This window comes from Triturus cristatus, chromosome 7, assembly GCF_964204655.1.
Source record: "Triturus cristatus chromosome 7, aTriCri1.1, whole genome shotgun sequence".
Lineage (NCBI taxonomy): Eukaryota > Metazoa > Chordata > Amphibia > Caudata > Salamandridae > Triturus > Triturus cristatus.
In genome coordinates, this window is record NC_140590.1 from 1,007,627,005 (window position 1) to 1,007,651,455 (window position 24,451).

General features: G+C 45.7%; 1 protein-coding gene across 3 annotated transcripts in view; it reads right to left on the reverse strand.

The window, feature by feature from the left end:
- Nucleotides 1-24,451, reverse strand: part of P4HA2 (prolyl 4-hydroxylase subunit alpha 2) — a 388,236-nt gene that overhangs the window by 88,211 nt on the left and 275,574 nt on the right. For all 3 annotated transcript variants that reach the window (XM_085618047.1, XM_085618048.1, XM_085618049.1), the window contains exon 9: nucleotides 7,883-7,953. In XM_085618047.1, the coding sequence (XP_085474173.1) occupies nucleotides 7,883-7,953 (71 nt within the window). The remainder of the gene's footprint in view (nucleotides 1-7,882; nucleotides 7,954-24,451) is intronic.

Here is a 24,451-nt window from a genome sequence, read left to right on the forward strand (position 1 = left end):
ACTGCAAGGTGTAACAATAATTTTTCACATTGCTATCCATTATAGATGTACATTCTGTGCACTATCTTGTCATCTAATGGTTGCCACTTTTTTATGTTTTGCTAGTACGAATGCTACTCCATGAGTACTAAAACCTCTGAAACATTACGAGAAGACATCCTCAGTCTTCTGTTCCCAGTGTTGCTGTACTTTAAAGAAATATCATGTAGTGAGGCAGAGCAGAGCTAATCACCCTCATGCTGGGCTAGGGGCCAAAGAGGCTGGCTGTTTTGGGTAAGATCACATGGCTTGTCACTGGTATTATCAGTAAAGTAATTTTACGAGGCAAGTTAAAGGATTGATGTAGACTGCACTTTTCCTACAAGGATCATTCGCATGAGACTTCCTTTAATTCTCGAACACATGAAAAGTTATTTGCATGTTTGATGAGAATTAAAACAAGTTTATGATCTTTCATAAAATATATATGTAACATCATTCCTTATCAATTTTGTGTGTTTCATCAAGTTATCAATTCAGCAATTTTCCTCATGCAACCTCACCAGATTATATGAACTTTGTGCAGTGTAAACTGATGCACTGGCCTATAGGCATGAGATGCATCTGTGTGCTTAGTACTAGCCAGCACAGCAGCAGAAAACATGGAAGCTGGAGGCAGGTGAACATTTTTCTCTTGTTAACTTTAAAAGTAGCACACTGCTGCACAGGAGACGATAGGAAGAATAAACCAGTTACCAGTTAAATTAAATAGCAGTACTTTTAATATAAAAAAACACAAAGACTCATTTTTACTCAACAAGTCTGAACTGTTACCAGTAAGATGTCCACAAGTGAATCACGAGATCTCTCATACCCTAATGAAGCTCAAACAACTAGATGCAGACTAGGTGCAGAAAAGACTAACGGCTTAGTGACTTTAAAGTAGGACATATGGAATTCAATTCAACTATCATTATAGAGCAGTGGATAGCCTTTTATCCGCCAAACATTTTGTACAGAAAACGTAAAAAATAGGCTATTTTAATTCAATTCACACATTATTAGTTGTTAACCTAGTCTTGGCCAGCAACCTTCTCCAGGGAATGATAACCGAAAATAGGCTTACATGAAGAATGAAATAATCTGGTGGAAATCAATCTGTTTTTACCTGCCTCTTTGGCTTGAAGCATACTGGCTAAGCCATCTCCAGAAAGGTTTCTGGCAGAGTTAATGCTGCCATACTCTTACTGAGCTTGAAAGTAGTGTAGTGTAGTTCGTATTTCCCTTATAGGCTCTGCGCATTGGAATAATATACACTATAGTTTTTGCATAGGACTAAGGTCAGTATGCTCCTATCGAGTACATTAAACTTAATTACTGGTGTGTGCCAGCTAACTCAGAGGTCACTAGAAACTTCTCGAATGAACAAGAAGGGATTAGTTTCTGACAACCACATAAACATGACAACTTTGTTTCCCTTAGAATCGGAACACGTCTCAGAATCATGGAAACACAAGATAACAGTTTCACTCAGTCAATCGTGCATGCTTAGTTTCTCCAGAATTACACAGAAAATAGAAAGGCGGGCGTTTCAATAAAAAGGTTTATTGAACAGTCTTGTTTCTCGTGTAAGAGATATGAGCTGTTACGATCATTAGACAGAAAGCAAATATATAATACGCACAGCGTAAGCAGTAAGAAGAAGTAATACTGCAATAGCATTGTCTTTTAGCTATGACACATATTCATATATACATACATAAATAACAGGCTAAAATGTGAATACTCGTCTGATGCTTCTAAATAGTCCTACCCCGGTGTACCTAACCTAAGCGTGGTGCGAGGTAAAAGTAGATGCTGTTTTCTATAGTATCATCCTACCTTGATCTCATATTTAGTAGACCCCTTTTGCAAATGTTGAATCTGTACAATTTCTGCCATAAATGTTATACGGTAATTCATAGACAAATACTGTTTTTTAACTAACACATCATCAACAGAAAAGTGAATTATTAAGTCTGCCTAATGCCTTCGAGCAAAAATTCAGAAGGTAGAATTGGGATAGAAAAAAACATGTGGCTAATTTCCTATCTTCTCAGTCTTTGACCACAGATTATCTCTCTGGCCAATACTGTACAAAAAGTAACATAGGTTTATTTTCATAAAAGTACCACTACTGCACAACAGATAAACTGCATGGTAAATCTTGCCCTCCTTAAGTTACCATGTCTACATTTTATTATTCCTTCAGATAGAAAGCAGTGATTTTGGGCTGCCTGTTAAATTCCAGGTTATACTTAATCGATGCCTCATGTGTGTTTTTCTTAGAAATTCATTACACAATAATAAATATTGAATAAAATATAGTTTATAATGCTTTCGTCATGCTTTCTTTGCCCATAGAGTGTTCACATGGCTTTCAGACTAACAAATGGACTTTACTGCCCATGCAAAAATAAGAACTATGATCAAACTAGCAATTTATGATCACCCTCCTTAAATCTGAGTGATTGTCACATCTCTACGGGAGGTTTCCCAAAACTTTAGATTACGATCATAATCGTATTACAAGCTGAAAAATAATTTTTAATTTCTAAAATATGCGTATAACTGTTTTCAGTGTGTTCTCAGAAATTTTCAATGTTACTTTTATGTTTACCATAAACTATACCTTTGCTTCTTTTGCTCCCAGAGACAATCTGGCCTTTATGTATTTTTTATTCACTAACAAGTGGCTTCTTGGTTTCATGTTTGAGCCAAGAAAATAGATCACTGTTAGATTAAATGGGAAAAGTTCTCTCGTTCATGCTGTTACATTATTACGTGAGCCAGAAGATATTTGGTGTTTGCTTAAATGTAAATAGTAAAGCCATACAAATACATTTGGCTGCCAGCCTTTGATTGCATTAGCAGTTCTCCTCTTGGTGTCTTTAAAGACTTCGGCCAAATTCCCCACCAGTCGCCATCATCAATCTAGATGAAAAGAAGCCTTTTTATGATGCAGTGCTGCAGGCAGCCGCTGGTGAACACTTCCAGTCCAAATAACCATTCTGCACTGCTGACTTCAGTTTATTTAGACTGGCACTTAACCACCAGACAGTTTTTGCATAGGACTAAGGTCAGTATGCTCCTATCGAGTACATTAAACTTAATTACTTGTGTGTGCCAGCTAACTCAGAGGTCACTAGAAACTTCTCGAATGATCAAGAAGGGATTAGTTTCTGACAACCGCATGAACATGACAACTTTGTTTCCCTTAGAATCGGAACACGTCTCAGAATCATGGAAACAATAGATAACAGTTTCACTTAGTCAATCGTGCATGCTTAGTTTCTCCAGAGTTACACAGAAAATAGAAAGACGGGCTTTTCAATAAAAAGGTTTATTGAACAGTCTTGTTTCTCGTGTAAGAGATATGAGCTGTTACGATCATTAGACAGAAAGTAAATATATAATACGCACAGCGTAAGCAGTAAGAAGTAATACTGCAATAGCATTGTCTTTTAGCTATGACACATATTCATATATACATACATAAATAACAGGCTAAAATGTGAATACTCGTCTGATGCTTCTAAATAGTCCTACCCCGGTGTACCTAACCTAAGCGTGGTGCGAGGTAAAAGATGATGCTGTTTTCTATAGTATGTTATATACTAAGTTTAGTATGAGTTTAGAGTGCCAAGAGTCCCTCTAGGTTCTAGTCAGCTCTATACCTTTAGAATGAGCGAGGAAGGAATCTCTATCCGGGTCTCAAACTCTAACATAAAACTGGAAGCTGGATTCTCTGCGAGCAGGGATGACAGCGTCTGGTCAGTGCTTCAGGCTGGGATCTGGTCTCCACCGAACTTGCCGTGGCGAACCGTGCAGTCAAATCGTGCTGTGTAACCGCTGTGCCATGCCGTGGTTTGCCATGGTAAGGGAAGGTATATTTATACCTGGAAGGTATTTAGGAATGCTAGCATTGACGTAAAGTTGGGTAGAGGAAGACGTCATGGATGAACCCCTAAGGAATAGCAGTTCATGCATAATAGATGAGTTCTTGGAGAAATCATTAATCCTAGCAAGGGAAAGTCCCGTTCGGCTTAAGGGTCTGGTTTCTAAGAACTCGTTGTGGCGTGGGATGGACGGATATAGGTGACCATGCCTATATTTGGTTAGCATGGCTAATGCCTAAATAAGGGCTGGGATTCTATGCCTAAATAAGGGCAAAGTGAGTTGTGCCTATATAAGGACATGATTCAGGAAAACCTATATACGGGTATCTAAATCGAAACACAACAGTAGAGCTGTCTTCGTACACTATCTGCATTTCAACAGCCTGTTTGGAACCAATCTAAGAGGGGGAGGACTGCTTTCTCTTGTAACATGATCCTCTGTGTTAGCAGGGCCAACAAACTGTTAAAGACACTGGAGCTGTTATAAAGTAGTTTCATTAATAGGGGAGTTAAACACTGTCAAGTTAGTAACTTCTGATGTGAAATAAACAAGAGTGGCAAATTCAGCGTATGTAATATCAGAAAGTAAAGGAAAGCCTACCGGCACAGGCCAGACAACTTCAAACCGGTGGGAGATCCAAAACCGCAAATAAAACATTTCACTTGTAATTCTGGAAGGTGCGGGCAGCAGCAATAACTGCTCAAAAGAATACATTGACTGCAACATGGGAGATCAAAGGAGCAGACAGAAGTATGGATTTCTTTTCCAAGTACTAGAAACAAATGAGGTGCATAATATTTTGTTTTACTACCTTCAACGAGTGCTGGCACATCAGCAACAAAAAGGTAGTAGACTCAAACTTATAGGTGAAACATATTACATGGAAAATGGAAACGATAATTATCTGGACTATACACAAGGTGTACCAATTAAAACAGAATATCATTGTGGATTCTTTACATTTTAGATATCATTAAAGTGCTTCAAATTACTTTGTAATAGGTATTCCCAAACAACTGTTACCAGGACTACCTTAAAACAATATTTAGGTGACATAGTGGGACTGTGTACAAGTCCTGCATAACAAGAGTGCTGAATTGTTCATTGGTGGGCCATTGTACCATTATGACGCTTTTCACATTCTTTACTGCACGTTACACTGTTGGTTATCATGACATTTAACTTTCTTTCAGACCAACCCATCTATTCCTGTAGACCTTATCTCCGTTCATCCTACCTCGATCTCATATTTAGTAGACCCCTTTTGCAAATGTTGAATCTGTACAATTTCTGCCACAAATGTTATACGGTAATTCATAGACAAATACCGTTTTTTAACTAACACATCATCAACAGAAAAGTGAATTATTAAGTCTGCCTAATGCATTGAAGCAAAAATTCAGAAGGTAGAATTGGGATAGAAAAAAACATGTGGCTAATTTCCTATCTTCTCAGTCTTTGACCACAGATTATCTCTCTGGCCAATACTGTACAAAAAGTAACATAGGTTTATTTTCATAAAAGCACCACTACTGCACAACAGATAAACTGCATGGTAAATCTTGCCCTCCTTAAGTTACCATGTCTACATTTTATTATTCCTTCAGATAGAAAGCAGTGATGTTGGGCTGCCTGTTCAATTCCAGGTTATACTTAATCGATGCCTCATGTGTGTTTTTCTTAGAAATTCATTACACAATAATAAATATTGAATAAAATATAGTTTATAATGCTTTCGTCAAGCTTTCTTTGCCCATAGAGTGTTCACATGGCTTTCAGACTAACAAATGGACTTTACTGCCCATGCAAAAATAAGAACTATGATCAAACTAGCAATTTATGATCACCCTCCTTAAATCTGAGTGATTGTCACATCTCTACGGGAGGTTTCCCAAAACTTTAGATTACGATCATAATCGTATTACAAGCTGAAAAATAATTTTTAATTTCTAAAATATGCGTATAACTGTTTTCAGTGTGTTCTCAGAAATTTTCAATGTTACTTTTATGTTTACCATAAACTATACCTTTGCTTCTTTTGCTCCCAGAGACAATCTGGTCTTTATGTATTTTTTATTCACTAACAAGTGGCTTCTTGGCTTCATGTTTGAGCCAAGAAAATAGATCACTGTTAGATTAAATGGGAAAAGTTCTCTCGTTCATGCTGTTACATTATTACGTGAGCCAGAAGATATTTGGTGTTTGCTTAAATGTAAATAGTAAAGCCATAAAATACATTTGGCTGCCAGCCTTTGATTGCATTAGCAGTTCTCCTCTTGGTGTCTTTAAAGACTTCGGCCAAATTCCCCACCAGTCGCCATCATCAATCTAGATGAAAAGAAGCCTTTTTATGATGCAGTGCTGCAGGCAGCCGCTGGTGAACACTTCCAGTCCAAATAACCATTCTGCACTGCTGACTTCAGTTTATTTAGACTGGCACTTAACCACCAGACTATCACACTTCATTTTGGCCCCTAAGTTCTAGTAAGTGTCTGTGACATGGTTAATGCCTGTTTTATTAAATTCCATAGTAAACATCTTGTTGGTTCTGGCCTAATTCCTAGCCTTGGTCCAGCCCATACCTACCTAACTAAGAATCGCTCTTCAATGCCACACACAAAGGTATAAAGACCCACATTCTACCACTCACCTTTTTCCTTCCTATCTTAGCCTAATCGGAACCCATGGTCTTAGCAGGATCAAACATTTTAACAGTGAGTTACTGTGCGCTTTGTAACACTGCTGTTTTTCTTTTTTTTACAGCCCTATACAATACTAATCTTGCGGTCCTGCATATGCTTAAGTTGCCTGAATTTCCACTGACCTGCCTGTAAAGCACACTGATGTGTGTGAGGATCTGGGGGGCTACGCTACATAAAACTGTCCAAAAATTTATATTATTTCATACACTTAAAATACAAAACCTTGGGGGGGGGGGGGGCACAGGTGTGGTGTGCACGCTGTTCGGCCCCCAATGCTGACTTTCTTCACATGATTTAGTTCTGTCCGCGCCTAGGGCCCTTCTGGGAGGGAGTGACTGACATTTTTGGCGGGCATGGAACACACTTTTATGCTGGGGCCTCGTGAGGTGTTGTTAGGGTGTTGTTAGGGCTCTTGGAGGGCGTTGGGGAGTCTCGTTCTGAGAGACGTTTATTGGGGTGGTAACCCTACTGACCAAACTGGGACATTGCCGGCTGCTGGAGGCGCCCGGAGGCCCCCTCCCTAGAGGTGTGGCGGAAGGGTGTTGATTGGTGCGTGCACCAGGAACGGCCTGTATGTGAACCCCAGCGTTGCCCTCAAAAGCATGCAAAGCTATGAAGAAAAGGTGTGCTCACTATGGACTACCTGTATAAATGTATGGCGTGGTTGGGAGGTGGTCGGTGTCATGTGATCTGATCAAGTGGGATGTTATTTCAAATGCGTATGTTTCAGTGAACGCAGCTGTGTATTAATGAGAAAATCAATCAAATGTGTTTATAAAAAAAAATACAAAACCTAAGAACTACAATGAGACGGAAACTTAATTGCGGCTCAATCTTAAGAATAACACCCTAGCAAATGGAAAACGTACATCATTATAGGCAATTTAATTTTGCATTAGCAATTCCAGCAGATACTTTATTTTCCTGTATTTAGGTTAAATAGGTTTCATTTTTATTGACTGTATAGGCAAACATTCCACTTGTTAGTGTTCAGATGCCAAATTCAACATTCATTACCTAACAAGGAACACATAAAATAAAAGTGCCAGTGTCCAAGCGGTTAAGTTTCCCATTTCCAGCATTACTTACTGTACTACTGCTAGATACTGGGGCGCTTCGTCGCTCGCCAGGATCACGTGGGTTAGAGTGTGCAGGCATGCAGTCAAGCGTAAACATCAACAGCCAGAGCATGCAAAATGTAGCACCCCCTCAGTTTATCTAACCCATGTAGTAGAGCAGTGCAATAAACATAATTACCTTACCTTTTGGAAACCCTGTAGTTTGCAACGGTTAGGACACCTGTTTTAGGGTCACGGACGGTGGCACGTGCCAACTGTGTTAAGACAAAATGCCCAGAATACATAGAGAGTGAGTTGGAAAAATCCCATTGGGACCACTTCGACTGTCATTAAGTTTTAGGTTAACTTTAAAACCAGATGTACAACTGAAAACGCTCAGAAAATGATTGACTGCATTTTTTCGGACACAAATTGTCAACGTTGATTATGGAATGAAAACATAGAACACATGACTGAGTGCCCACTGCGTCACTACGGCCTTCTACATAAAGAGAGAGCATAACTCCATCAGAGGTTTAATAGGGATGTACCATGGACATCCCAGACACTTTAAATGTTCTGTTCGCTACCAGTTTAAGCACTAATCCAAAATTAGTGCCCTGCACACTATCTGCAGCACTAGAAAAAACAAAACTAGCCCTGAATCTAGTATCCATAACGGAGAAAGCTGAAGTTGTTGACTGTGTCCTGAAGAGAGTACTGAAACAAGCATTTTCAATGCAATCGGTCTCGCATTTGCGAGAGTTTAAGCTATTGGCATTGTAAATGATTATTCATCAAGCGGTTTCTTTCTTTGATGGGTCAGGGGGACACACGGTGACAGGATGCATACTTTTACAGTCAGATACTAAGAGTCAACTGACAGGCACCCATCCTTTGCATTGTCTCCTCTGAACTAGTTACACTGTATGAAGGAACGTATTGAACCATCAGATGCCATTAAAGAAGTGATGTAAAAACACACAGATTTGATTCTGCATGTAATGCAAGACCAGAGCAAGATCAGATCTTCCAAATGCAGCATTGGATCTACGTCGATTTGGGAAGGCCAGACTCATTGCACAGAAGACTTGGCTGAAATTGGCCAGAAAAGGACACTTCTGCAGCATTTTCAATACTTCGAACAAGAATCCCTTAGCAATGGCAAGCATTGTCAGTATCAACCATCCAACAGCTTAGACATCAGATGCAAAAACCTCACAAAAGGGGCAGGTACGTTTGCCAATAACAAACATCTGTATGTTTAAGGCGGCAATGGAACGTTCTTTGGGTAGCCGATATAGGTCACATGTTGGTCGGAAATTCTAGTCTCAGGCCCACTGTGGTACCCCAGATGTGGATGAGTGGGCTGTGCCACTCTGGTGCCAATTTAATGATGAGGTAGTATTGAAGGAGGTTGTGACCTCAGATAGTGGAGGTAGTAATAAAAGATGTTTGCATTTCTCGTGTATCTAATATTACAGTTAACTGAAAAGATGCTCATGAACTTGCAATCTGCTGACTTTCAATACCATTACACCCAATCACCCTTACATCCTTCAAAGTTCAGCGTCATTGCCTAATATTCAAGTGCTTACCGAGGATATAGAATATGGAGTGTGCCCTCAATGCAGTGGCTTTTAATAACAGAGGGTGGATAAAGACACCACTGACCTCCAGACACACCCCGCATCACCACATTACTGGCAGCAGGAGGAGCAGGAAAGCTAAACTGCCGAAGTAAGGCTCAACAACCACGGTTGACACAATTATCTTTAGCTAATGTTAGCGCCAACAGTCTCTGAAATGTGACTGACTGCTGTCGCTCCAACATGCCACTGAAATTGCAACCAGCAGGAGCGACCCTTGACCTTCCTGGCAGGTCGCTCCCCCCCCCCCGCTGCAGCTCCGCCTGCACCCCCGCTGTCCCTGCTGCCGCCGGTGATATCGAGGCCCTCCACCACCCGCAGGCTTCCACCTGCGCCTCATCCCTGGTGGCCAGTGGTGGCCTTAGGTTTGTACCCGCTTTTTTGTGTGTGCCTGTAACTTTTTGTGCCCCCTGCTCCCCGCTCGCCGCTTTGCTTCTGTGCCCCCTTTTATTCTGTAACCCTCGCCAACTTCCGTGCCTCCGTTTATATTGTACCCCTGTGCTGACTTCTGTGCCTTTTGTGCCCGTTTGATTTTCTACCCCTTGTGCTCTTTTCTGTGCCCCCTTCTCGAGCCCATGCCCCGCGCCGGTCTCCTTTCCCCCATCCCCGCCGCTGCCTTCCCTGCGGCCCCGCCCCCTCCACGCCCATTCGCTTCACCCATCCCTTGCCTCCCGCCTCCCAGCTGCTCCTCCCTCCCCACCTCCCCATATATGGCGGCCGCTGTGCGGCCGTGCCGCTGGCAAGCCCGTCTGCCTAAGGCAAGCCCGTCTGCGCCCGTCCGCGCCTGGACTGCGCCCAGCGCCAGTACCCCTGGCCCCCACAGCAGCCACAAGCACCGCCACCTCCGCTACGACGCCAACACCCTAGTCGCTCTCAACCCAGGAAGGACCCACACCTGCTGCAAGGCCGCCCCGAAGCGCACCCACGGCCCCTTCACCTGCCGGAACTGCAGCTTCTCCTGCTTCGAAAGTGCCAAGACGCCTGCCACGACGGAACCCAACCAGCTTAGATGCATCCTGATCAACACCCGTTCCGCACACAAACACGCCGTCGAACTCTGGGACCTACTCGACACCGCATCACCGGATGTCGCCTTCCTCACCGAGACCTGGATGAATGAAGCCTCCTCGCCAGACATCACCATAGCCATCCCCGACGGGTACAAGATCACCCGCAGCGACCGCACCAACAGGGCCGGAGGAAGAATCGCCATCGTCCACAAAAACACCATCAGGATCTCAACAAACACCAACGACACCCTCAGCACCGCCGAACACATGCACTTCCAGATCCACACGGACCCCAAGACCACCCTAAGAGGCACCCTCGTCTACAGAAAGCCAGGACCGCGGCCTCAATTCTGCGACTCCATCGCCGACGTCACTAGCACAAAAGCGCTGACCTCCACCTTCTTTAACTGGAAAATCACCGACATCCATGACAGTTTCAAACCCCGGACGACCCCTGCAGTCCTCGCCGCACCAGACCCACCACACCCCACCGCCCACTACACCCTGACAACCTGGGCCAACGTGAGCATCGAGGACACCATCAAGACCATGGGCACAATCCACTCCGGATCCCCGTCCGACCCTCTCCCACACCACATCTTCAACATCTTCCATCGCACCCCACCTACGCAACATCATCAACCTCTACTTCGAGACCGCCACCTTCCCTGAGAACTGGAAGCACGCAGAGATCAACGCCCTACTGAAGAAACCCAAGGCGGATCCGAGCGACCTCAAGAACTTCCGACCCATCTCCCTGCTTCTGTTCCCAGCAAAGGTCATCGAGAAGATAGTTAACACCCAGCTCACCCGTCACCTCGAAGACAACAACATCCTGGACCCCTCCCAATCAGGATTCCGGAGCAACCACAGCACAGAGACTGCCCTCATCGCCGCCACAGACGACATCAGGATCCTTCTAGACAACAGCGAGACGGCGGCTCTCATCCTCCTGGATCTCTCCGCCGCCTTCGACACCGTCTGCCACCGCATACTATGCACGCGCCTCCAAGACGCAGGGATCCGGGAGAAAGCCCTGGACTGGACCACCTCCTTCCTCTCCGGCAGAACTCAGAGAGTCCACCTCCCCCCGTTCCGGTCCGCGGCCTCCGAGATCATCTGCGGTGGCCCTCAAGGATCTTCCCTCAGCCCGACGCAATTCAACGTCTACATGGCACCACTAGCACGCATCGCCCGACAGCACGACCTCAACATAATCTCCTACGCCGACGACACGCAGCTGATCCTCTCCCTCACCAAGGACCCTCTCACCGCCAAATCCAACCTCCACCAGGGGATGAAGGCAATCGCCGACTGGATGAAGGAAAGCCGACTTAAGCTGAACTCAGACAAGACGGAGATCCTCATCCTCGGGTCCGACCCCTCAGCATGGGATGACTCATGGTGGCCCGCAGCACTGGGGACCCCCCCGGCCCCCACCGACCACGCACGCAACCTGGGAATCATCCTCGACTCAAAACTCACCATGACCAAACAAGTCAACGCAGTCTCCTCCACCTGCTTAAACACCCTCCGCATGCTCCGCAAGATTTACAGATGGATCCCGACAAACACGAGGAAAACAGTCACCCAGGCCCTAGTCAGCAGCAGACTGGACTACAGAAACGCCCTCTACGCCGGAGCCTCGTCCAAGCTCATCAACAGACTGCAGAGAATTCAGAACGCCTCTGCACGCCTGACCCTCGACGTCCCGCGCCGCGACCACATCACCCCCCACCTGAGGAACCTGCACTGGCTCCCCGTCGAAAGGAGAATCTCCTTCAATCTCCTGATCCACGCACACAAGGCACTCCACAAGACCGGACCAACCTATCTCAACAACCGATTCTCCTTCTATGTACCCAACAGGAAACTCCGCTCTGCTGACCACGCCCTGGCCACGGTCCCGCGCATCCGTAGAACAACTTCCGGAGGCAGGTCCTTCTCCCAACGCGCCGCCAGGACCTGGAACACCTTCCCCCTCTACCTACAGCACACCGAAGACCTGCTGAACTTCAGGAGACAACTCAAGACCTGGCTCTTCGACCAGTAGCAGCAGCACCCCCCCCCCAGCGCCTTGAAACCCTTATGGCTATGTAGTGCGCTTTACAAATTACATGATTGATAGATTGATTGATTGATTGTTCTCACTCATAGCACTCGGAAGTATGCCCAGAGGTGGTTTGTTTTCTTTCTAGTCAATATCTAGACATGCAATCACAGAAAAGCCATCATAGTGTACGGAGAGCTACACAATATTTATACATTTTAAACTCACCTACACAATGTATTTTTTTCGGATACAGATTTCAGAACGTGCGAGTTTGTTTACAACTGTGGATAATCTAGTTGGAGAGAACACTCATAAAACCAGAGCCTATAAGCTAAAATGTTATGGTGCAACATAAAACATTTTGAAATGTTAAGAGTGGAGTTATCCTCGTTAAGAAATAAAGCTGTGAGCAGCAGTGACTGCTTAAATCTCAGATCTTTGCACAGGTTGCAGTCTCAGTTCTAACAATTATGGGGTATAAGTAATATATAACATGGGATGCGTAAACATACTGCTGTTTAGGTGTCTATGCAGAGCGCTCCGTAATTAAATATATAGACTATTAGGTTGCATAGACTGGTGAGCAAAGCCACTCCTGTTAAAGTCGGGGTGTGGTGCTATAGTTGTCAAATGCAGTTTATCTGCCTTCATTCTAGATTGTATCTGCTAATTAGCTGATCCATTACTTTTTTCAGGACTTGCGCCATCATGCCTTCAAAATTGACTCACAACACCCCATGCATTCATCTGCTTTGCAGAGGCTGCCTACAACTCCCTATTTAATCACTGATATGCAAATATGTTTGCAGCTAGGGTACACACAACTTATGTTCCACCTCTTTGTACATGGCGTGTTCCACTCGGCCGGTCTTAGCTTTTGCTGTTAAAATGTTCCAGCACATGCATCACATTTCCCTCTTCTAGCCAGGCATAGCTAGGCAAACACACACAGCATGCCCCTTCTCTTCTCGACCCAGACAAATATCCGGGAGAACACAGTCACAGGGCTAGCTCCAGCCCCATACGCTTTCCTTTGGGTTTGATGTAGTGATGGCGATGGCTTGAGAACAGTCTGATTACAAGCCACGTGATCCAGATACCAGCCCATATACCCCCTAACAGTATACATGCTGCTTGTGCACATACACACAAACGTCTTTGCCCGTGTACCCATGTGTCATTGGCACAGTAAGCTTAGACATCCACAGGCCTTGGTTACCCCATACACAATAACGGTAAAGCTCAACTTGTGCATTTTTGGAGTTTTTTTTTGTTTTGCTGCGTGTACCTTTAATTCAGTACAACGAGCACTAGGCTTTTCTCACACAGTTTACAGAATTCAGCAACCGTTCTTAACGTGCGCGCCCAAACTCGCCCATCTGGTCAATTCACATACTTGCTGCTATGCTCGTGCTCCAATGCATCCTGAAACCGTTATGGCCTTTTATTATTTTTATTATTCAGCAGATGCTGCTATTAACATCTGCAGTGTGCAACTCGAGCGTCCCGCCCGCCGCATTTCACGGCTATAATTTAATCTGCGTGGAAACATCTTACGTGTTTGATGACGTGTGCTGTTTAATAACTGTAAAAAACGTAAGCTACACATATATTCTGAACCTTTTTTCCCAGCAGAACCGCACGTCTTTTCGCAAAGTGAAAAATACATTGGAAAAGAGAGATTTGTGCTCGTACTAATGCCCCTAAAATCAGTTGCGGGCAGGCACAAATGAATTTACAGAATGGAAAAAGTCAGAATGGAACCAAGCTCTAGAATAACGCCCATCTTCAGAAACACGCGTGGCAGAAAGATAACAAGCCGTTGGCTTTGTGCAAAGGCAACCGCTTGTATCGCGCTTCGCGGCCGAGTTTGCCTAACGGCTAGGGCGCTCGACCTCGAATCTGGGGAACCGAGTTCGAATCACGGCAATGAAGCTGAACATCCTGTGATTCTGGCCAAATCACTTAATCTCCCCGTGCCTACCAAAAAAAAAAAAATGAATGTGTCCTCATGTAATGCAACTGGTGCTATGTGAAGCGCTCTGATACCCGATTCGGGTCAAGTTTGCGCTATATAAAACTCTGTAAAATAAAAAATACAAAGAAAGTGCTCACCCACTAATTGGAGGAGACAGTATAACACCTCAAGTAAACGATCCAGTCCGGATGGGCGGGGCCAAAAGGAGACAGGGCGGTAACAATGAGGGACTAAGAAGCCTCATTTTCAATTGGTGGCTAGCGTTTACCATAGACGATGAAGCCAGCCAATGAAAAATAGGCGTGGGTGTTCCACCACACTCCTAAAACATACCCTAATACAATATGCCTCGCAGAGCGAGCAGCACATGCGTGCTGCAATGCTAGGTGTGCAGACCTAAAAAACTCAGAGCAACCATTGTGGTTTGATTTTTTGTGTCAGTGCTGCAGAGGATGCCAGCATTCTTGGTGAGGTTATACTAAAAAGGTGAAGGGTAATCCTAGAGGTATCACTAAGAAAAAGGCAAGTGCAAAAGGAGCGGTCAAAAACATGCACCTAAATATGTAACTTACTTTCAGTAGCAATATATCTGGTGGCTCCTGTATCTTTTCACGCATTCATCACTTTCTGAAAATTTCAAGGAGCCATACTGGATCCTTAATATTTTCCTCAAGTTATAGTTCCCCAGCCCCGCCGGTTTGTATCTCGTGACTCCATTTGTGGTTCTGCCCACCAGAAAGTAGCAAAACTGGTCTACATATGGAACCTCCAGCCACACTTGTAGGTATGTTCCTTCAAAGTTTTAGGTGAAACCTTAATTAGAGAAAATAATTTTTTTTAAAACAAGAATAATAACTGCAAACCTTGGATCCCTATAATGAATAGTACTAACTCAAAAAGGGGGCTGAGAGGGTGGTGAGGAATCTGCAGGAAGATACAGTATCGACCAGAAATATAATTATTGAAGGTAAGCAACTTTTTTTACCAATAGATATGTCTGCCTGTGATTTCCTTACTTTATGAAAGTGTACTAACGAGCTAGCCATCAAGAGTAGTGATAAAGCTGTACAGATTAACCAAGAAAATAATGTAACACACCTCTAGTATAGCATCCATTACTCCACACCATTTTCACCAGACAATTGTTGGCAAATATGTGTAGAGAAGGCCAAGAGACTAGCTGGCAATTATCCACCACTGGAATGCCCCTGGTAAGACCAGGAGAAGAAACCATGGCCCTCATAGATAGAGGATGAATGTCAGCAGAGGGTCTTTTATAGTGTAACAGATTTAAATACCAAGAATGACAAGACGAGAGATATTGCACCTAAGCACTGCTTTGTCCTTGACCACTTCACAAACTATGAAAAGTAATTCATCCACCCGCTCAGACCATGTCCAGTCAATAAAGCAGGGTCCAGCTCATACAGCCTCTCATTCTCCGACATGATGGGATGAGGCTGAAAAAAGAAAGATGAAAGGATGATGGACTTGTCTATTTGGAGGTAGACCTACCTTTGGTAGTAAGGGATGGTCAAGTGCAGAGATCGGTAAGCAGCAGCCTCACTATTACGGCCTGCAATGTTCCACCACTATGGGCCAAAATCAACACTAGAAAGACAGTCTAGTCGGTCAGAAGGTGAATAGAATAACTATGAATTGGTTCAAACAGTGATACAATGAGAAGGAAAAGGTTACTTACTTGTAAAAATAGGTTTGTAGTTTGTAGTGCTGGAGAACTGCATGCTTTGTGCACTCCTGCCATTAAGTGTAGCGCCAGGAACATTACAAATAGTTTTTCTTCAAACGAGGAGTTCTGATTTCTAGGGGTCTTGCAATACCTACCCCTGAAACCCACTGAGCACCAGGACATGACTACCTCAGATTGTGTTTTGCCCCTAGAGCTAAAAGTGCAAGAGTGGAAATGCAAAGCATTATTATGTCTATGAACTGGAGAAAGGAAGGTTTAGAAACATTATGGAAAGTATCAAAAGAGTTTGTGAACTCGCAGTCGTGGAGGCAGGTAGGTTGCATGCAATTCTATAGCACTATGAACTATATACCGATTGTTACTGGTCAGTAAATACTTCAGATTTCAGCATTTGTAGATCGTTTGCATAGATTGAAAAGCAGTGTATCTCCCCTAAAGCAGTGGATTGGGAGCATGAAAGGAAGACATGTGAATGTTACTGGTCAGTAAATATTTCAGTTTTCAGCATTTGTAGATCGTTTGCATAGATTGAAAAGCAGTGTCTCTCCCCTAAAGGGGTGGATTGTGATCAGGAAAGGAAGACATGTGAAGCAATGCTTTTAAGACTGTTAGTTCCACTGGTGAATTGTGGCATGCATTTCTGCACAGCGTTTAGGGAAGTTGTGGTGGCTAAACCAAGTAGCCGCCTGAGGTGTGGTCCTTGTCTTTTGTGCAATTTTCGAAGAGGGCCCTGGAAATTCTTCCCTAGAGTCAGTTATGAGAGTTCACTTTATGTATCCTTGTGAAGGGCATTATCACCCACGAGGGTATTCTGCTGCTGAGCAGGAATGTGTCTCTAGCCCTGTGTATGGTAGGTTGGTTATTTGAAAAGGAAGGTATTCAGCTTTTTGCACAATTCAAGAAGAGGGGGAGGAGGCTCTGATGTGGAGTGGATTGCCATTCCACGATCTTGGAGCTATGTAAGAGAATGCCCATCCTTCTGATCGTGTTCGGTGAATGCGTGGGATGTGTGCAAGTAGGAGTCCAGTGAAGCGGATGTCTCTGGGTTGTTGGTGGAAGGAGGTGCAACTGTTTAAGTAGCCTCAGTTTAAGTTGTATTGTGCCTTGAAGGTGTTTTTGAAAAGTTTGAAATTAGCACGTTATGTATCAGGAGCCAGTGGAACTCCTTGATGTGTGGTGTGATGTCAATTCTTTGTGGAAGGTTGAGGATGAGTCTGGCAGCCGAGTTTTGGATAGTTTGTAGTCTTCTAGTGAGCTGTGTGGTGATGCTGGTGTACAGGTTCTTCCCGCAGGCCAACTTGCTGGTGACTAGGGCGTGAGTGACAGTTTGTCTACTGTTGCTTGAGATCCATTTGACGATATTACTCAACATCTGCTCAATTATTCTGATGTTTTTGGCATGGGTGCTGGGTGTGAGTGTGAGTTCGGTCAGCTACCAATTAAGTCCCATGATGAGGAGTTCTTGCCAAAGATCACTACTTTTGTCTTGTCAGTGTAGAGCTTCAGATATTTGGTTTTCATCCACTTAGCAATTTCAGTCAAGCAGGTGATGAACTTGTTTCATGTGCTAGGGGTCTTGTCTGAGAGGGAGAGTATGAGTTGAGTGCAATCAGCATAGGAGAGGATGTTGTGTGCATGGATGATGTTGGCCAGAGGGATCATATATGCACTGAAGAGGGAGGGGCTTATCTATGAACCTTGTGCCAATCTGTAGATTAATTTTCAGGCTTCTAGCAAGTAAGGTGCCCGACTGACAGCTTGTGCTCTATTATTAAGAAGGAGGAGATCCAGTGGAGAGGGGGTCCTTCGATTCCAATCTTGTGCATGTGACTGTAGAGGATGGCGTAACAAGACCTGTGTGGCTTCAGTGGTACTGGATAGGCCAACCCTCTCATCATAGGAGTCGACTCCTTCGATGAACGCGGTGGATAGTGACTCTGAGGAGTGGTGGCTCTACTTAGTTGAGTAATGCATCCATCTCCGATCATGTCAGTGCCAAGATTTCTTTGATCAAAACTTATTACAAGCTATTCACTTGCTTTAGTTGTGGTCCCTCAGTAGACAGAGTTTACAGATATGATGTTTATCCACCCAAGAAAAGTTATTGAGCTATGAACAGAATTTAAAATGTTGATTCTACCCCCAAATTCACCCTTCTCATTAGCCTCAGGCTTAACTTTCAATTAGGTCCCAAAGTAGTTTACAGTTGAGAGATGCACTAGATGGTTTCCCACAATGAAGCCCCAGTCCTCCAGGGTTTAATGTGGAGCAACTGAGCACTTAAGGACATATGTGAACCCGATGGCTTAATACAACAACCTGAGGTGGATGGTGTATTGTGCGCATCAAGGAGAAGAATCACGTCTCATGATCTAAACTGAAATTTCTTCATCAAATAAAAGCAGTTTGTAGCATTACGAACCCAACAGTAGATAACAAGAGAGTGCAAAGCATGTGTTCACAGCTACACATGCTGCAAACAAGTTCTTAAGTTTTTGTATACAACATAACAATAAAGAGTGTAGGTAGATACATGTACAATAGATATATAAAGAAACACACCACTAGACAAAATCAGAAAAAAGAATGGTCATCAGGAAGACAGACTTTTAGAAACATCAGACAATAGCCATTGATGCTAAAACCAGCTGAGCCAAATAAACCTCAAAGTTCAGGTCGTTAGAGAAGAGCCTCAAAGGGGTTTACGCCTGCTGCCTGGCACCAAGAAACAGATTAATCCCAGTAAACTGAATAGACAGTCTTTGAGGCCGGTTTCCGAGCGGCTAAGTTGACATCCAGTCTCTCTTGCTTAAACAAACTTCTCAGTCCCCATGCTGATGGGACATCCGAGGGTAGGGGTGGAGACCCAACAATACTGCTATGCAAGCATATCTATCTTGTATGGGTTCAGAAGAGGAGGCGAAATGCTTAGTTCTAACTTATCTTTTTTTTAATCGCTTTATTTATTAACTTTTGCAGGACAGATAGTACAGTACAGCAAGAACAGGGAGCACGACTAATATACAGTCGGATTACATTTAGTCCCTAGCATGGCACAAAGCCTAAAGTCCGACAGGCAGAACACACCGGCCCATACATGAACATGTCTACATTTGCAGATAGTGCTTTGGGAGACAATATAAATTGGGGCTGTTAATTCAACAGCCCCCTCACAGTGTGTAGTCACAAATTACAGCAATTGCTGTGGACATCAGAAGGTCCCGTCCACCACAGAAACATATTGAGGGCTGAAAGACCAATATACAATGTCCCAGGAGAATAACCCCACACCACACATCCCGGCACAATGCCGCAAGACCCTCAACACGGAATCTAGCTCAGTTAGTAGCAGCCAGGGGCCTATGTAAATCAAGGAGAGAATGTCCATCAACATATACCCAGTGCGTGCACGTAGCTCATAGCAGTGTTCCACAACTAGATGGGGGAGGGGGAAGAGGGGAACAGAGAAATACTGGACACAAATGCGCCAACGACAGCTTTAGCACAAAGCACACTCCCCCCGGCAGCAGCAGAATGACTAACGAGGTGCCATAACCCGGGAAGCCAGCAGCTAATCTACGATGTGGGAGTGTCACTAATGGGGTGTTGTAGTAAGTATGCCTGCAGCGGGCCCCATATGTCACGTGGGCGGGAAGAGCGGGGAAGTAATTCAGCATAGGTGTGAAGTTGATCCTGCCAAAATATAATGTCAGACAGCCAGTCCTTAAACTTGGGCGCTCTACCCCTACCCCATCTGCAGGCTATTCGCCGCTTAGCAATAGCTAGGCTAAAGGAGACAAATTTACGACTAGAAGCGGGAATTTGCGCAGTATACCCTAGCAAGGCCACTAGAGGGGATCTGGGGATTGGTATAAGAGCCATATCGTCCAAAGCCGCAAGAACTTGACCCCAATAAGCTTGGACCTCAGAGCTCTCCCAAGCCAGATGCAGGAAGTCTGCACTGTCCATCCCACACCTTTCACACCTATTTGTGTCCCGCAACCCAAATTTGTGAAGTTTGACCAGAGTATGATAGCTTTGGTGCAGGAGAACAAGTTACTTACCTTCGGTAACGATGTATCTGTAAGAAACATTAGTTAGTTAGATTCCTCACCTTAGAATATCCCCAGGCGTCAGACTGGATCCGGAAGATTTTTCGTCAGCAATACCCCTTGCGCGTCGCTAGGCGTCGTCTGCGGCTCCGCGTCCGTCGTCGGCGTCGTGCGCCGGAATGACGTCGTCGGAGTACTTAGACGCCGCCCTCGCGCGCTGACGTCAGTTCTTGTACATAGCCTTCCGCGCCAGGAACGCAGAGCCAAGCAAGATACCGACACTGGTGCCAAAAAATTCTAGGGCCCTGAAAGGGATAGCCTTAACCCTAGATGTCAGTTCGCAGAATGGGGAGGATGGGTGGCTAGGTGAGGAATCTAACTAACTAATGTTTCTTACAGATACATCGTTACCGAAGGTAAGTAACTTGTTCATCTGAAAGAAACACGTTAGTTAGATTCCTCACCTTAGAATAGATACCCAAGCAATACCATCCCCGGTGGTGGGTCTGCGAACCAAGATCACACCAGAAAGTCCTGGAGGACAGAACGGCCAAAGAAGCCATCCCTCCGGACTTGGCTGTCAAGGCAATAATGCCTGGCAAACGTGTGTAGCGAAGCCCACGTTGCCGCCTGACAGATGTCCTGCAAAGGGACACCCCGTCCCAAAGCAGTAGTAGCCGCCGTGGCCCGAGTAGAATGGGCGCGCAGCCCAACAGGAGGGTCCTTTTTTGCCAAGGAATAACAAATGTTGATGCACAAAACGACCCACCGAGAGATGGTCCGTTTGTGCACAGCTTTCCCCTTCTTAGCACCCACGTATCCAACGAAAAGTTGGTCGTCCACCGGGAACTGCTTTGTGCGGTCCAGATAAAAGGAGAGCGCATGTTTTGGGTCCAGACGGTGGAGCCTCTCTTCCTCTTTGGAAGGATGCGGAGGCGGAAAGAAGGTGGGCAGGGTGACAGACTGCCCAAGATGAAAGGGGGTCACCACTTTCGGAAGAAAGGAGGGACGAGGCCGAAGGACAACCTTGTCCGGATGAACAGAGAGAAAAGGAGGCTTTGATGATAAAGCCTGGAGCTCACTCACCCGTCTAGCCGAGGTGATGGCTACCAGAAAAGCAGTCTTAAGCGTCAGCAGACGAAGAGGACAATTATGAAGAGGCTCAAAGGGAGCGCACATTAGAAATGTGAGAACAAGATTCAAGTCCCACTGAGGCATTACAAAAGGGACAGGAGGGAACGTGTGAGTAATGTGATACAAAGGGAGGGACAAGACAGACGGGCTTATTTAATGAGGTCCAGTGTACAGGCCCCAATAATCAAGAACAAAAACTGGGTACAAAGTTCCTCTGGTGCATAAAAAAGTTTGTTCAGGACGTCAATGCTATTATACAGAACCGGAAAGGCCTAGTAGTAACTTGGGAAATTCCCTTGGTTGAACTAGAGCTCTCACACACCCAGCAAGCTGGGTGTCATGCTTCATCATATGAGCTCTGCCCCTCGTCAAGGCGGCGCTGCAATCCTTGACGGGCACCCGAACCGGGGCTCTTTATCGGGGATCTTCTGTTCCTGCCGGTTGGTGCATGGGGGTGAGGGGCCTAAAGAGTGTAGACGTGTGGAGGAGTGAGATTAAAACGGGTCAGTTAGTCCTTATCAATAATTTATTCGGAAGGTAAACTACCCGATTAAAATGGTGTAGAGTGGCTAGTGTACTAGAGAAGGTGTCTAGTCATGAAGCTCTACTCTATAGATCGACATGTTTCGTGCCTCGTGTGTCAGGAGGATCTAGGCACTTCTTCAGGATCATAAGCAACTATCTACACTACGTGGAGAGGTGCATTCTACCTGCCACGTCTTCAGGTGCGTTGCCTGCGGACAAGGGTGAAAAAAGTATAATACCAGATAACAATCTAAACAATACTCTTCTAAATATCAACAAGGATTATCACCGAAGTGAAAAAACCACGCTATTAAGGTTTGGATGCATAAGGGTAAATCAACTCTTTAATCATTAACGCATATGGTGTGTATTTACACCCAGTGTGCAAATCAAAGAGTAAAGGGGCGTGCAGTTAAAAGCATATTTTTAAAAAACATGTATTAAAGGAGAGGAATAATACATCACTCATGGACAAAGGGATTGCAGCTGCGAACTCACCTAGTGGGTTGCTAGAAATTGCTAGCAACAGTCCTGGCGGTGACTAGAGGACACCAGTTGGGTCCTGTAGAAATGAAAGCGTCAAACAAAGGGGAATGGGGGGTTAGGGAAGCCTGGTACATGACGCAAGTGAGGTAGGCAATCAGTCAAACCAAAGCTGACAACCAAGGGAATTTCCCAAGTTACTACTAGGCCTTTCCGGTTCTGTATAATAGCATTGACGTCCTGAACAAACTTTTTTATGCACCAGAGGAACTTTGTACCCAGTTTTTGTTCTTAACGTGTGAGTAATGCCTTTTAGAAAGCGTGTAACTACAGGGGACTTGAAAAGAGAAGGCTGATCAGGAAGCCGCAAGAAGGCAGAGATGGCAGCAAGATAACCTTTCAAGGTGCCCAGGGCAGAGCCCTGCCGGGCCAAAGAAAGAAGAAAGAGGAGGACCTCAGAAAGAGGGGCGGAAAGGGGATCCACAGCCTTTGCTGTGCACCATGCCACAAATTTGTTCCACCGGCAGGCGTATACCGTCTTTTTGGAGGGACGCCTGGCTGCCAGAATGATATCACAGACTTCAGGAGGCAAGTCAAATGGCATCAACTGCCGCCGCTCAATCTCCACGCATGGAGGTGGAGGCTAGACAGGTTCGGGTGTAGGACCGTCCCCTGCTGCTGCGACAGAAGATCCTCCCGAAGGGGCAGACATATCGGAGGATCGGTCAACATACTGAGTAGCTCGGGATACCAGTACCTTCGTGCCCAATCCGGGGCCACCAAGATGACTTGGGCCCGGTCGTGCCTGATCTTCTTCAGCACTCTGGGCAGAAGTGGTATAGGCGGAAAGGCGTACAACAGACCGCAACTCCACTCGTGACGAAAAGCGTCGCCGAGCGAGTGCCGCCTTGGAAATTCCAACGCGCAGAACTGCTGACATTGCGCGTTCTCTTCGGTGGCGAATAGATCTAACCAAGGCTCTCCCCACTGCTGAAAGAGACCTTGCGCCACTTCGGAGTTCAGACGCCATTCGTGATCCATCATGCACCGGCGGCTGAGTTCGTCTGCTCTGGCGTTCAGAGAGCCCGCCAGATGTTGAACCACTAGGGTGACGCCCTGGTGTTCCAGCCACGTCCAGAGGCGCAGAGCCTCCTGACAAAGGGTCCACGACCCCACCCCGCCCTGTTTGTTGCAATACCACATGGCGGTGGTGTTGTCCGTGAACACCTGCACGACACTTCCCCTGACAGAGGGAAGGAAGGCTTTCAGTGCAAGTCGGATCGCTCTCAACTCCAACAGGTTGATGTGGAGGCGAGACTCCGCCTGAGACCAGAGGCCTCTGATCTCCGCCTCTCCCATCTGGCCTCCCCATCCCAGGAGGGACGCATCCGTCACTACGACATGCTCCGGTTGGGGAAGGGAGAGGCTCTTGCCCGTGACCCAATCGCGGTCCGTGAGCCACCACTGCAACTGCTGTGCAGTGCCCTCCGAGATCAAGACATGGTCGGACAGGTTGCCGTGATGCTGGGCCCACTGAAACTTCAGGTCCCACTGCAGAGCCCGCATGCGCCGCCTGGCGTGATGCACTAGTAGGATGCAGGAGGCCATCAGCCCCAGAAGCCGCAACACTAGCCTGACCGAAACCCAGGATAGAGGCCGAAAGATGGGAATCAGGGCCTGAATATCCCGGACCCGCTGTTCCGGCGGATAGACCCGGACCTGCGCCGAATCGTGAACCGCTCCGATGAAGAGGAGCTTCTGAGAGGGACTCAGGTGTGACTTCGGCACGTTGATGAAAAACCCCAGCAAATGCAGGAGATCCGCCGTAGTCTGGAGGTGGGAGACGACTGCCTGGGGCGAGCCCGCCTTCAACAACCAGTCGTCGAGATAGGGGAAGACTGGAACCCCTGATCTGCGCAGATGAGCTGCGACCACCGCCATCACTTTCGTGAACACCCGAGGGGCACTGGTAAGGCCGAAGGGGAGCACGGTATACTGAAAGTGCTCTTGACCCACCGTGAACCGCAGGTAACGCCGGTGGGCCGGCAGGACGGGGATGTGGAAATATGCGTCCTGCAAGTCCAACGCTACCATCCAGTCTCCCGGGTCTAGGGCAGCTAGAACCTGTGCCAAAGTTAACATCTTGAACCTTTCCTTCCGGAGGAAGGCATTGACGTT